General features: G+C 51.2%; 1 protein-coding gene across 7 annotated transcripts in view; it reads right to left on the reverse strand.

Annotated features, from left to right (window-relative positions):
- The window catches only part of rims2a (regulating synaptic membrane exocytosis 2a), a 158,263-nt gene that overhangs the window by 86,402 nt on the left and 57,385 nt on the right, over positions 1-14,476 (reverse strand). For all 7 annotated transcript variants that reach the window (XM_072716797.1, XM_023811005.2, XM_023811039.2 and 4 more), the window contains one exon: positions 2,911-3,758. In XM_072716797.1, coding sequence (XP_072572898.1) covers positions 2,911-3,758 — 848 coding nt within the window. The remainder of the gene's footprint in view (positions 1-2,910; positions 3,759-14,476) is intronic.

Below are 14,476 nucleotides of genomic sequence, written 5' to 3' on the forward strand. Positions count from 1 at the left end.
CTTTCTGTAGCAATGCTTTGCCCGTGTGTGTGTTTGTGCGCATGTGTGTGTGTGCGGGCGTGTGTGTGTTTGTGCGCCCGAGCGGGTTTATCTATTCTTATGGGGACACAATGTCCCCATAACGTGATAAATATCCATTTTTTTTCCCTTATGGGGACCGGTTTCCTGGTCCCCATAAGGGAAAACTCTATTTTATAAAAATCGGTGACTGCTATGAAAAAACTAAAAATGCAAAAACTCTTGTATTTTGTTTGGTTACTTATGGTTATGGTTAGGGCTGGGTGGGGGTTAAGGTTGTCATAGTTAGCGTTAGCATTTTTCCCATTGAAATGAATGAGCGGTGCCCATAAGGATATGTTTACCCTACATGTGCGTGTGTGTGTGTGTGTGTGTGTGTGTGTGTATGCACACTCACACATGCTAGCATGTCCCATAACCATTTTCTCTGAGGAACAGATCGTGAACAGTGGGGGGGGAAGGGGGAGATTTCACTAATCCCATCAACAACAAGCGACCGTGAATGTGAAGAATTTTCCCCACACATGAACAGACCGCTAACAAAACTTCCTTCATATAGCAGAGCCTCTAGCATACAGCTGCAGAGCTTTGCTCTCCATGCCTCCTGATGGGAATCTCGAAGAATCCAGCATATAAACGGAAAGTCATCTTCTGGCATCTCACCTCACTGCTGGGGCTTGCGCACCACGCAGGAGGCACAGAGGGACGCTGCGTATGCTTGGTGACATTCGTGACACGCTCTGGGAAGCCACTGTACTCACACGGGTTAACCCTCTCAGCACCAGAATGGCTCAGAACTGAGCTTACTAGCAGGATTATAATAGGACCAGGGATTTAAAGGATATCTTACGTGCTCTGGACAAAACTGGTTAGCTGACTGCCAGTAAGTGCAAGGTGGGGCAGGGCCTTGTATGCTAATTATTATGAACATCTAGCATCAGCACTTAAAGGTGGGGCTGGACTAGCCTGCCTGCACCCCGAAGATGACACAGCAGGGGTCGCTAATATGTCCCTTGCAAACGTTCCGTTAATTAACGTCTGAGACCTATGTCCGCACTTGCGCAATTCTGCTGCAAAGCCCGACCCCCCACATTCAAAACAGGCTCGCAGCCAGGTTACGTAACAAAGTCTATCAGAGCGGACTGTGCGGTCGTGGGAGAGATCCGACCCCTGCCAAGGGCACCCCCTGCTGGGCAAGGAAAGAAGCAGGTTTACACAGGATGGCAATCATGAACACACATTCATGAGCAGGTCTGCACACGCTCTCTGTGTGCTCTCACTTTGCACGCATTCATCCACACATGCTTGTCTGCATACGCTCATCCGCACACATCTAGCCAAAGGGGAGGCGCTATGAACAGCAGGGGAAATACTGAAGTGGAGTGATGAAAAAAGACACGGACAGACCTTCAGACACCAGGAGAAAGAGGGTGAATTATCTTAGGATGATACAGCGGTTCATACAGACATTGTTACATACACAGTACAGCCAGATTCCAGGCTAATTGAAACAACAGAGAGGCAGTAACAGTTACACATAAAACGTTTTTTTTTCTTAAACAAAAGCAATAGTATCGGAAGGAAGGGTGTCAGGTTCCTGTCTTGGGTACACTGTTTTTCTAAAACTTATTTTAATTTATTTAATGAATGAACTTTTTTGCTGTTGACAGAGCTACACAGTCATGCAATTTGAATTGATGCAATTTTTCAAAGGTGTTAAATCTGTAATGAGGGACAGGGGCTGTGTTCTTAATGAGATAAGCTTCCATTATCTGATTCTTCGTGGAATTCAAACAAACCTGAATAAATCAGTATTGAACTTAATTTGGTTAATTATTTGTAGCCTTTTTAATTACTTAATTCGAATAAGGAAAGTCAATTATAAGAAAAACATTACTGTAGTACTATTCACAAAATAAATAAAAAAAACTCCCTTACCTTTAATTTCTTCATTATAAAGCATTTTCAGAAAACACAAAATAGGTTCTACTGAAGGACATTTTACGGAGCCTTAACTTTATTTAACTATGCAATTTGATCAATCCACAGCTCAATCAAAGTGAAAAGCTTCATTCATTAATTAGTTAAGAGCCTGGCTGGAAGCGAATCCGGTCTGTCCTGACACTCGTGAGCCTGACACCCCTGATCTATGGGCAAACATACACACACTATATTATCGCAGACAGAAGTATGCAACTCAAAACACCAAATCTGGATCGAAGACATTTTAGTTATTAAATTGGATTAATGATATTTTAATTACTAGACGCAACTGAAACAAAGCTGCTTTAATTCACATCAAGGGAGGTGTTTGCCTGCAGGGTTTGTCTTACAGACAACACATGCAGGTTCAATTGGCTCTCAGATTGAGACATCTCTGCAGGATGGAGTAGTGGGTGTATGGAAAGGTGGGCGGGTTATATCGAAAGGTGGGCGGGTCATATCGAAAGGTGGGCGGGTTATATCGAAAGGTGGGCGGGTCATATCAAAAGGTGGGCGGGTCATATCAAAAGGTGGGCATGTCGAAAGGTCATTTCTATTGGCCGAAAATAAACATTATTTCAGGAAGCCCAGACATATAGGTCAGGCAACGACTATTAACAGACATCTGTATTACTGCCATATGTCCAATAAGTGCAACTACATATGTGGTTCCACCCACTTGGTATCTATTCCTGTCAACACGCCCACCTTTCAACACACCCACAGACCTTTTGACACGCCTACAAAGCGTTCAACACGCCCACAAACATTTCAACACGCCTGCAAACCTTTCGACACACCCACAAACATTTCAACACGCCCATAAACCTTTTGACATGCCCACTACTCCAGCTTGCAGAAACCTATACTCGCTGAGATTAGCGGCGGGGGGACACAGGGCTTTCGTACCTTTCTCGCTCACTGATTCGCTCTCAATCTCCACGTCCTCGCAGCTGGTGTACTCCGGCGTGGTGGCCAGCTCCTCCTCCGAGCTGCTAAAGGACAGCTGCCGCATCTTGCCGCCCCGCTTGGCCTTGTGGGGCCGGGGCGGTGGCGGCCGCACTGACTCGGACTGGTCGGAACTCAGCGAGTCATTGCGGAGCATGCTCTCCATCTTCTCCCGCTTGCTCTTCCGCATGGCGGAGCCGGGGTCCAGGTGGTGGTGCTGTGGTGGGGGCCGGCGAGCGGGGCCCCCCTGCCCCCGCCGGCCCTCCCCCAGAACAGGGCTCCGGTGGGGTGTGGGCGGGCTGTGGCGCCCAGGCACAGGGGACGTCCTCTCCACCGAATACGAGCGCGTTCTCTCAGCCGGGTGCAGCCGGCCCGACGGCTCGTCCATTTCGGTGTAGGCCAGTGACACGTCGCTATGACGACGCTCGTGCCGTGCCCGTGACACCTCAGCATGCATGCGCATCTGCTCCTCGTACGGCTGCGGCTTTACCGGGTAGCGTGCCAGGTTGGGGTCACTACGGTAACGTGCCTGGTACTCTTCCTCCCGCTCGCCGTGTGGCCTGTCTACCTCCTCCTCCGGCGGGTAGTCCTGCCACCGTCCCCGCCGCTCCTGGTACTCCAAGCGGCCGTCCTCGGCATCCTCGTATGGCCACGAGCCCCGTGGTCCCCGGTGGGGGTCCCGGTCCCCGTAGTCAGACGGCGATCTGGGCATCCCGCCGTCCGCCGGGGCATACTGCGAGTGGTCCCCCCTCTCCTCCCTTTGGTCGTATTTTTGGTTTGAATCCCTGGATGCTGATGGGCTTCTTTTCCTGTCAATCAAAGAGAGGCAGCCAATCAGTACTCAGCTTGATTAAAAAAAAAAAAGAGCCATTGGCAGCAACAGGAAAAAGCCAGAGTATAAGGACATATTCGTAATAATTTAAGATTTAAGATTCTTTCATGCAGGTAAAAGGAATTAAAGAAAACAAACTTTTTTCTCTGCGGAGGTTAGTAACAAGAAGTGGAACGAGAATAAAATGTTTCATTCTCTTTGATGTTCGGTTAAACTAGATTTTTAAATAAAATAATCATTTAATTAATTCTGGCGTCTTTCACAAAACTTCTACATGGAGAAATGTTTGGCTGTGTTTAGAGAGCTCAGGAGATCTGGATTTTACTGAAATCTGGGGTGAATGGGGAGAGCTACAGAAGCCTCCCTTCCTGTTCAGAAGAAGGACCGTGACACACGCTGTCGAAACCGGCCTACAGGGCGGCGACAGCAATGGAAAGGAACAGAAGAATGGCCTCACTACACAACACCAGCAGTGATAAATCCCACTGAAAATTAAAGGCCAGATCCCACCTACAAGAAAACGCCAAAGCTGCAGTTTACTTCTTGACTTCTTGGTACTATAGATTCGGTTGCTCTTCGTCGCAATGGAGACCATGGGTGAGTGGCCATCCCATCCTCCCCCATCCCTCAGCAACCCGGACACATCCAGAGCATGTATCCAGCGAGTCGCACCCAAGGGACTCGGAACTGCCTCTTCTCGTGTCTAGAGGCCTCCTTCCTCGCCCATCGGATTGGAGTCCGACCCGGACGCTTCCCATTCGGCGCCTGAAGTGGCTCCAGCAGCAGCAGAGTCTCCTAAGGTTCAACACTTTGCATTTCACTGCTGACATCTTTAACCTTCGGAGGTACAGTACCGGTCCTGGCTGATGTGGTGCCCTGAGCGAACTTCACCACCAGCGCCCCCTGTCTGAGGCAAAGTGAATGAGGCTGGCAAGTCAGCCCCCCCACTCAGATGGTGGCATCCTAGGCAGCCACCTATATCCCTTACAGGACCGACCGGCCCTGTCAGACCAATGGGGGCCGGACATTGGTTGAAACTAGGATAGTCGCTGGGAATTGTGGCAAGACTCAAGACCGAAATGGATCAATACGACACAACCAGACAATATATCACTAATCTGTAAAAGAGAATTTTGTCGTTTAACACAAAGATATAGAATAACGCAGAAGCCCACAGAACCGTCCTGCACATTTCACGGTGTACACAACATGGATATGGATCCTTCTGATGCCACAGTTAATATGTGTTAAGTACTACATATATCCGAATAATTGCACAAAGTATAAATGTCAGTCTAGTTGCATATATGCGTGTAGGGGTCAGTCTGTTTGTGTTTGAAAGATTCTGCGGGGTGTTTTCTCACGTGTCAGCAATGACAAATACCAGTCATAATGGACATGTTCTGACCGGGGGGGGGGAAGGTGGGTTTGAGTCACATCGGAAGTCCATGTCTAGTTATGAGTGATGTCCCTAAGCTTGAACGCATTAGGAAAAACATCATTAATGAGTTTGCTTCACTACTCCGCAGATGAGGGGAGGTCCACCTAATTCGGCCTCTTTCACGCAGACCACCTGCCCCCCGGCCATGTCCACTCAATGCCCGCCTCATCTGAAGCATCAACGCAGAAGCCTAATTTCACTTCAGGCATGCAATACTCACAGAGAGCAGCACTCAAACTCCTCTCCTTGATATTGCTTCAAGTGATAACTGACATTACGGCAAATTTCACACACTATTAGTAAACCTAAAAACAAGTCTGTTTGTGCTTTTTTTGTGGGTCAATACTTAACTTACAGCCATTGTGTCGATGACTTCAGCAGAGACCGAACTAACTTTCAGCATCCTGGCCAGGTTATATCAGCCAGCTGGTGCCCGGGCATCTTATTCTGGTTTGTCTGGTTCCCAGTGGCTAACTGGGTTATGCTGCTGGTTCATATCTAGGCCCAGCTGACTTGCAATGCGCCTGAGAGAGTAAACCTGCACGGCCGCATATCAGAGCGGCCTGCACAACTTGGCCGGCCATGAACGCAAATCCAGAAATGACCCAAAGGGAAGAATGAAGAAAAACTAAAATAAAGGTATTCAAACATTCCAATAAAATTTATACAGTTCAAGTGTCGGTTACATAAATTTCTCAGCAAGGAAAAGAGTAGGACATGTGACACTTGGTCAAATGATTTATGTCATGATACTTGATCCTGAGTCAAAAGACGCAATAAAAATGACCGGCTTATAAATCAAAGGCCTGTTGAGTGTCAGTGCAGCACGGAGGAAGTGAACTTCCCCCAGGTTGGACAGAACAGAGCTCGTGGGGTGTACAAACGTGCGCGATCCATCACAATCACAAACCCCGCACGGGCCGCTTGTGCGAATGCTGACCTGACACCCGTCATTTTCGGCCAACTGTGCCACGGGAGTAAAAAAAGGTAAGGAAATGTTTAAAAAGTGAAAACAAGTAATAGCGTTTTTTCACAAAAAAGTTTTTGAAGCGTCGCCTTAATTTTATACATGACAACCTTGCATAAATTTCCACGCGGCTCATTAATCGCGTACAGTGCTGTTCCTCTGCGTTCTCTGCTTCATGCCCCTTTCTATTGGCTAGCTCAGTGGGCTGTTAATAGGATTCCCTCCCTGCCCTCTGGGTAACTTCTCCAATTTCAACTTTGCCTCATATCCAAACACACACCCTCGGTACCACAAGTCCAGGGACTGCTGCAACACCCAGGACACAAGGCCCTTTCTGCTGCAGAAGTTTGAACTGAAAAATCAAGGCTCCTGTCCCTTTAAGAGAGATCATGCCCCACCCCTTCCTAGGCGTGGTTTATCAGAGCCAATGGAAAGGATGCAACACTAAGTGGTGCATACCAGGCCTTTTGAGCATCAATACAACCACAGTATTCCAGTTCCACCAGGGAAAAGTGCTTCACAATCAACCCACATGGTCTGGCACACAGTCAGAGGTTTGTTTTCAAGCAAGGCCACCTGATGTCGTAGTGTACCGCACCTGTTTTCAGGTGGAGCGACGAAACCACAGTATGTCAGTGAAAGCCGCCAATAAACTCGAGACAAATAATCGATGCCACTGGAAAACGACGTGAGGAAGGATCTTAATGGCCGAAAAAGAATGGAGAAAAGAGGAATCCCTGCGAGATCTGGCCCGATCTACAGTCAGATGCCACACAGCATCCACATGGCGGCATCCTGACCCTAATAGGGGGCAAGAGGAGGGACAAGGGGCCTGACAGTGGTTAATGAGCTTCTTCGCCGTGAAACTCCCTTTGAACCACTGCAATCAGGGAGAGGCGAAGAGCATCAGGGGTGCCCCCCCTCCACGGTGCTTCCCCAGTGTTCGGAGCTCAGAGTGTTTTCCAGTCATTCCCGCCTCGACCATCCGGTGCATCCGCCGCACGTGTCTGGAGTGGAGGGCGTGTGGCAATGCATAATTCATGGATGGCCAGACATTAAGAAAGGAATCGATCAGAGGGAAAAAAAACAGCAAGACGAAGTGCAGCGGCGCCAGGGTGGGAGGTCAGGGGGAACCCGGGGAGGTGCGCAGTCCCACGGGCCGACGAGACATGTGACAGAGTCATGAGCCCGGTGTCTTCAGCACATCAGGGTGTCACACACCCACGAGACCTCCTCAATATCAGTCATCCAGCAAGGCTGTCACCTCATTCAGTACAAAACACTAGCAGACAGTCAGAACTTCTCACTGAAAACTCACTGCAGTCCTTCATCGAGGATATACCACTGTGCTTCAACACAAACTTCAAAAGGTCCTTCATTAATCCACGGCGGTCTTTCAGTAGAAATTTGTAAAGGTCCTTCACTAACCCACTGTGATCCTTCAATACAAACTCACAGAGGTCCTTCACCAACCCACCACAGTGCTTCAGTATAAACTCATCGAGATGCTTCACTAATCCACCATGGTCCTTCAGTACAAACTTCTAGAGGTCCTTCACTAACCCACTGTGGTACTTCAGTATAAATTCATAGAGATCTTTCACTTCACTAACCTACTGCAGTCTTTCAGTAGAAACTCACAGAGGTTCTTCACTAATCCACCACGATCCTTCAGTATAAACTGGTAGAGGTCCTTCACTAACCCTCCACAGTCCTTCAATAAAAACTTGTACCGGTCCTTCAGTAAAGACTCCTTGTAATGGTTGCTCCTTTACAGGGCCTCCAGTCTGGCTACCCCGTCAGTGCCTGACAAACCTTTGATGGACCATTAAAAAGACACTTTATGTGACCCGATGCCTGTCAGCTAAGGAGCGGCCCAGCCTGATGGAGCAGCAGCAGCTGAATTTTGCCAGTAGGGCTGAGGAAGACTTTGGCAAAGCGGGCGGTGGGGGACCTGGGGTTGAGGGTCCAGGCTTTCACTGTGACATTAGACCCAGAAGACCAGAGCTGAGAGCATGTGTGCTTTCTGGCCTTGCCTCCCTGTTTGCTATTGCCAGTATTTTCATCTCCCAGCAGATGTTACTGTCCTCCTGTCTTGGGGGGACTGGGGTAAGAGGTGAGAAAAAGAGGTTTTGGGCTCTATGGCACAATCCACTGACAGCCAATCTGCATTCATACCAGGAGTGACGACCCTTCCGTGTATACGGGTCAGATTCTCATCACAGCAGGGCAGGGGAACACCTCTGCGAGGGCACTGGGTCACTGCAACCTGCTCTCCAGTGACTGCTGTGCCTCCACTGTGAAACGGTTATCTACCCTTTTCCCCCCAAACACCAGAGCTATAGAGAACGGCCACGGGCAACAGTTGTGCAAAAAAAGTAATAGTTTTACGAAATATTCTTAATGTGGTGGAGTGTATAAAGGTGTGTGTGTGTGTGTGTGTGTGTGTGTGTATGTGTGTGTCTGTCTGTCAATCCAGTCTCTGATTGGATGGATGGATAGATGAGCCCAGTTCATGGTCCCACCCATGCCGTGCAAATGGCTTGGAAACCGTGCCACAATGGAGAAGACAGAAAACTCAGAACGCAGTTTAGTGCGTTACCCATCGGTACGCCTTTCAGGACAGGGTGCAGGAAACAGATTGTTGTTTCAGCTGCAGACGGAGAGTGAAGGCTGGGGCGATGACTAATCGTACCAACTGTATTTAAAAAAGCATCGTCTTGACGCCGCTATGCTCCCAGGCCGGCATGCTAATTACTCTAGCTTCCAGTGACCCAGTAAAACACAGCGGGGTGTCTTCACCAGTCTCCGAGTGGCGCTCTCGCCATGTCTGCCATCGACGCGGCTGCCCTGCCAGGTTCTCCCGACCGACCCACTGTTCCCCCCCCCCCCCCCCCTTAGTGCTGCACAGCAAAGGAGGAGAGCGGAATGCAAATGAGCCTCTTGTCGGGTACATGGCGTACCTTCGTCGCCGTGGGGGTGAGTGCTGCGGGGGGGGGGGAGGGATGGGGAGGGGTGAGATATTCTCTTCACCTAAGCAGACGTCAAAACAGGAGGGAGCGTTTCACGCCGGGGGGAAACGTTTTGTTCCCCGGGGGACCCAAATGAAGCCGACAGCTTGGAGCGGAGCGCCTGAGTTTGTGGGGCACACACTGGCACGGGCTCGGGCACGGATAACGAGGCGGGGTGTGTGTGCCCGTGCCTCTGTGCTCACGTCAGGCAGAGGAGCAGGAGCGAGCGAGACGCTCAGATCTCACACCTTCCATCACAACGATCCGTCCCGCCTTGAAAAACTTCAACACGGCTGACCTTAGAGACACACGGATCCGTTCCAGAGAGTTCCGGTAACCCTGCTGTCGCTCGCTCTAATTAATCAGACATCTCCTCCTCCTCATGTGCTCTCTAGGCCGTTTGATGGTACTACATCCTGATGCAAAGATGTGGGACAAACAGTAATATATTTATGTGTTTGCTCCGCAAACCTTACAAAAAGTTTCTTCCCCCGAATTTGTTCCAAATATTCATGCCAATGTTTGTACTGAGTATTACACTCCATTATGTTCTTAAAGAAGTGAGTATAATGTTCTAAGGGTTCAGCAATCCCTTGTATCCTCTGGTATCTCATCCATGAGATCTAGCCAGTTAACAGCCAGATAGCAGACTGTCATGCCCCTGCACATTCCAGGATGGTCTATAACAGAATGAGTAACAGAGCCTCGTGATCTCCGAACATTTTCATTTCTTTTCCCTTTGAATAAGTACAAGACTCTGAATGCTGGGTATAGTTAACGCAGGGGTTAGTTAACACCAAAGCTGGTTAATGACATTGACTAGCCCCATTTCTGTGGTTTCTTGAACCTGGGACCACAGTCTGACCCAAATCCAGACTGCCCATACACCGCAAGCTTCAAATCCTCACCGTCACCTTAAACAAACAGCAATCTTAATTACCATTAACCATTTCACCAACTGACAAATTATTACAGGTAAATGCAGTCCCTCAGAAACATGCTCTGTGAGATCTCAATACCCCCTTCCCATTTCCACACAAAATACCTAGTTAACTGGTTACTATACTGCTGTCCATAACAGGAGCTAATTCCGGTGTTAGGGCAGCATGGGAATGTGTTAACTAGGATACCCATGCGATTGGCCTGTCTCGTGTCGGAGCGCCCCCCCTCTGCTACAGTTGGCAGTGCTAAGGAAAATGTAGGACATAATTTACATCAGCGCACCGAGAGCTTTCTGCGGGAAGCTGCAGAGCAACACACAGCGACGCTGTACGGGCGCGTCTGCCGTTTCTGTCCCCCGGGTGGCGCCGGCTATTTATACCACACTGCCACCCCCTCCCCCGGCTGCATGCTGCACATCTGTGAAGTCTCTGGCGGCCACCTCGCACCCCTTCCCACGAATACCCCCTCCCCCAGCGCCTCAGCCAAGATGCCTTCTCTGTGAGGAGCTTCGCTATCAAGGAGCCAACCCCCTTCATCGCATATGAGATCGCCGAACATGTGACCTGCCGCAAAGGATGCTGGGAGCAGCGCTGCTCTGTTCTGCTCCCTTGACTTACAGAGTAAGAAGCAGGTGACTTGCAGAAGGAGGGAGGGAACGGGGACTTTATTTGGACAGAGGAGCGGAGATGGATTTAAAACAGCAGAAAGGGATGAAAATGAAACATGTGAGGAGCAACACAAAGGAAAACGAAACAGGTGGCAAGTCATGGATGGGGATAGAATGGGTTGGGATGGCACATTAAGGTTATACCCACAAATATGCCATTAAAACACTGAGCTAGAGTTCCGACCCATTCTCATCTACGAGAAGAACTAAACCCCTTTTCCTGCTTCTAACACTGCTTCCAGGGGCCAGGAAATTTTAGCGATTTCTTGCAGGTGAAGCACTGTACTTAGAGGCATGGGGCGGGGCCAAAGCTCTAAGCCACGCCCCATGTCGTGCTTGGGGGCGGGTCTGGCCGGGGGTTGACAGACTGACCCATAACAGCAGGGGGAAACAAAGCTTCTCAGCGAATCGCGCATGGAGAGCCGTGGCAGCAGATGCGGGCACAGGGAAGCGGTCAGGGGTAGGGGGGAGGGGTTCAGAATCTGCCAGAACGTTCCGGAGCCAGAACCCTGGCTCGCTGCTTCCTTAAAAGGCGAACTCCAGCCAAGCAGCAAGCCTTGATCTCGGCTGTTCAGCTTCAGATGGGGGAATAAAGTGACAAACCTTTTCATTTATTTTTTTTAACACACCTCCTTTAAAAGTAAACGCGGCCCCCGCAGGAGGGGGCCGAGGACGCAGCCAAAGCCACTGCGCAGCATCTGCTGGTGGGAAGACAAGTTCAAAATGGTCAATGACCACAGCGGTTTCACAGGACACACACCAAACACTGGACCCCCCCAGGACAGCAGACTACACTCATGGTAAAAGTACCCCACCCCATTTAAAAGGGCTCCATTGCACTCCACAGCAGTCCGTTTACTCACAGCTGAACCCCTCTGCCTCACATACGCACCATACCGCCAACAACGTACCCCCTCCCCCCCCCTGCGATGAAACGGCCCTACTCTTGATGTAGGTCACACCCTGGGAGAGTCAAGCATTAAGGCCACTCCGTGCCCCCCCCCACACACTTTTACAAGAGGGGGAAACAAGGACACTTTCTCCCAGAGAGCATTGTCCGTCTGACCGGCTGAGGTGACTCGAATCTCACGTTGAGTTTTACGTTAACGGTATAGTTGCTTTTTTTTTTTTTTTTTTTTTTTTTGTCTGTCAGTGTCGTAACACCTTAGACAGCCATTTGTCCTGCCTGGCTGTATGTTCCCATGGACCGGGGGGGGGCTACCTAATTATTCTCAGCGACCCCAGCTTGAGTCTTGACTGAAACCCACCGTCAGATTGGCCGGGGAAGGCGGGAAAAACGCTCGCAAGCTAATGAGAGGAGTAGATATCGACTGTCACCCCGGAGCCATTCAGAGCTCGTGGCACTGCCCGCAGACAGGCAAAATTACCCAGAATTCCCACCAAACCTGTGAGCCTCACTGCATTACGAGCACCGTGTGACACCATTTCATCGCCTGAAGGGATCCTTTTCCCGTGTCCCTGCCCCTGGGTGCATCTGGAACCCCAGCCCCCCCCCCCCCCCCCCGCAGGGGTGATGTGAGCTTCCAGCACCTTCTGGTCTGGCCCTGCTGTAAGTAGCACACAGCTTTTCTTAGCTTCCAGTAGCAGCTGAGCCATCTTCCCCGCTGTCCTGCGGTCTCCATCACAGTTAACTTTGGGGATGATATCCGGTTCCACGTCCACATGCTTACAGGTTGTCTAATTAAAACTATGGCCCCAAGACCCCATTCTTTCTAAAAGGTTTAACAGTGGCCCTGCTGAACCGTCACAAAAACCTGAAAGAGGCTCTGACCGCGTTTTCACCGCCAAGACTTGGCCGCTACACTGGGCAAAGGGACTGCGGGTCTGCTAGCCCCGCGCTGAGGGCCCTTCACAGGGGTCCTAAGGGCCCTGTTCTGCCCGCCTTTTTCTGACAAAAAAAAATGTCTGGGAGTGAAAAGAAAAGACACTTCCCTGGTCCAAACCAGCTTCCCGACACTGCTAAGCGGGCAAAGGGGGTCTGGAATTCGGGGAGGCAGCCGCGGCGAATCCGAAGAAGCAGCCGGCACCAGAGTGAGTCAGACAGCCGCGTGACACCGCTCCCCAGGAAGTGCCCCTTTCCGTTTTTGGGCTCCCACTCGTCGGGACCTGGAGGACAGTGTCCGCCGCGAGGTCCCAGCAGTGACGCGGAAACTAGCGGTGTCGCTACCTGAAATGGGACAGCGAGGCCCCCAGTTCACCTGAATCCCCGACACTAACCTCAGGCTGATCACCATCACCACGTTTCATGTGACCACTGACACACTTTCCTCCCCTGGTTTTCATTTTCACGGCCGCAGAGAGACACCCAGCAAACAGGATCTGGCTTTTCACGGTTCGCCTCCCGACTCACCGCCCAGAACTCAAACTGCATAGTCAAGTTCGTCTCCGGGGAGTAACAGGAGCCCGGGGCCCATCAGTCAGAGACCCGCTTGCAGCTTTGAGGGGAGACAATCCAAATACTCCACCTACTAGCTGACGATAAGCCCCGCCCACTGGTTTCTTGGCTGGGTGAGTTCCTTAAAGGACCCTGAATAAATAACCAGTTCGTTTATTCACCGGCAGCACTGGGGGCCCGCAGTGGCCCACCCCGGAAGAGCATGGAGAATAAATTAACGACAATACAGAATCGATGGGGGCAGGTGAAGAATAAGGGAGGTGAAGTTTAGTTAGTGACATCTAATTATCTCCACGTTACATGCAGGCGGATCACACACCCCACACGTCAGCGGCTTCGCCCTGAAAGGAACAGCATCCATGCCTGTCCTGGGGAGCCCCAAACGGCACCACCGCCTGTCCTGGGGAGCCCCAAACGGCACCACCGCCTGTCCTGGGGAGCCCCAAACGGCACCACCGCCTGTCGTGAGGGAGCCCCAAACGGCACCACCGCCTGTCCTGGGAAGCCCCAAACGGCACCACCGCCTGTCCTGGGGAGCCCCAAACGGCACCACCGCCTGTCCTGGGGAGCCCCAAACGGCACCACTGCCTGTCCTGGGGAGCCCCAAACGGCACCCGCCAACAACCACGGGGGCGTCGCTTAACGCAGAAGCGGCAAACGGCTCGCTTCCTCAGCAGCCATGCACTGGAGGGCGACGGACCTCTTACAACACGTCCCGTCACCTGACCGCACAAGGGGATAAAAACAGACAGTGTGTGACGTCAGAGAGTGGCGGGGGGTGGGGGTGTAACGTCGATGAGCTCAAATTATCGCCCCGTGGGGAGCCTCCCCCCTCCCCGCCCCTGCTCAGAGTTAGCAAGCACGCCTTTCCACACACACCTGCGCTTGAGGCGTAGACGGCACACCTCAGAGGCCATCTGCTGAGTGATAGAGGCTGCTGCTACGTACAAAACACCCCTCCCTGGCCCCCCCCCCCCCCCATGACAGGAGGGCACAGTCCAGGGACACGCCGCAGCGTTCCAGAAGCACAGGGGAGAGGTGTGGTCTCCAGCTCGGGCTCGACCCCGCCACAATCTGCCCTGCCCCCCCCCCCCCAGCCTCAATGACAGAGGGGGGCCTACAACACTAACAGAAGGTGGACAGTGCAGGCCCGCAACTGCCCGGAAAGGGGGGGCTCCATGGCTGGAGGGCAGACCTTAATATTGAGGGACCTTTGGGTGGCATGTAGTAAAATGTGGCGGTTTTAGCTGA

This window comes from Paramormyrops kingsleyae, chromosome 9, assembly GCF_048594095.1.
Source record: "Paramormyrops kingsleyae isolate MSU_618 chromosome 9, PKINGS_0.4, whole genome shotgun sequence".
In the NCBI taxonomy this organism is placed as follows: domain Eukaryota; kingdom Metazoa; phylum Chordata; class Actinopteri; order Osteoglossiformes; family Mormyridae; genus Paramormyrops; species Paramormyrops kingsleyae.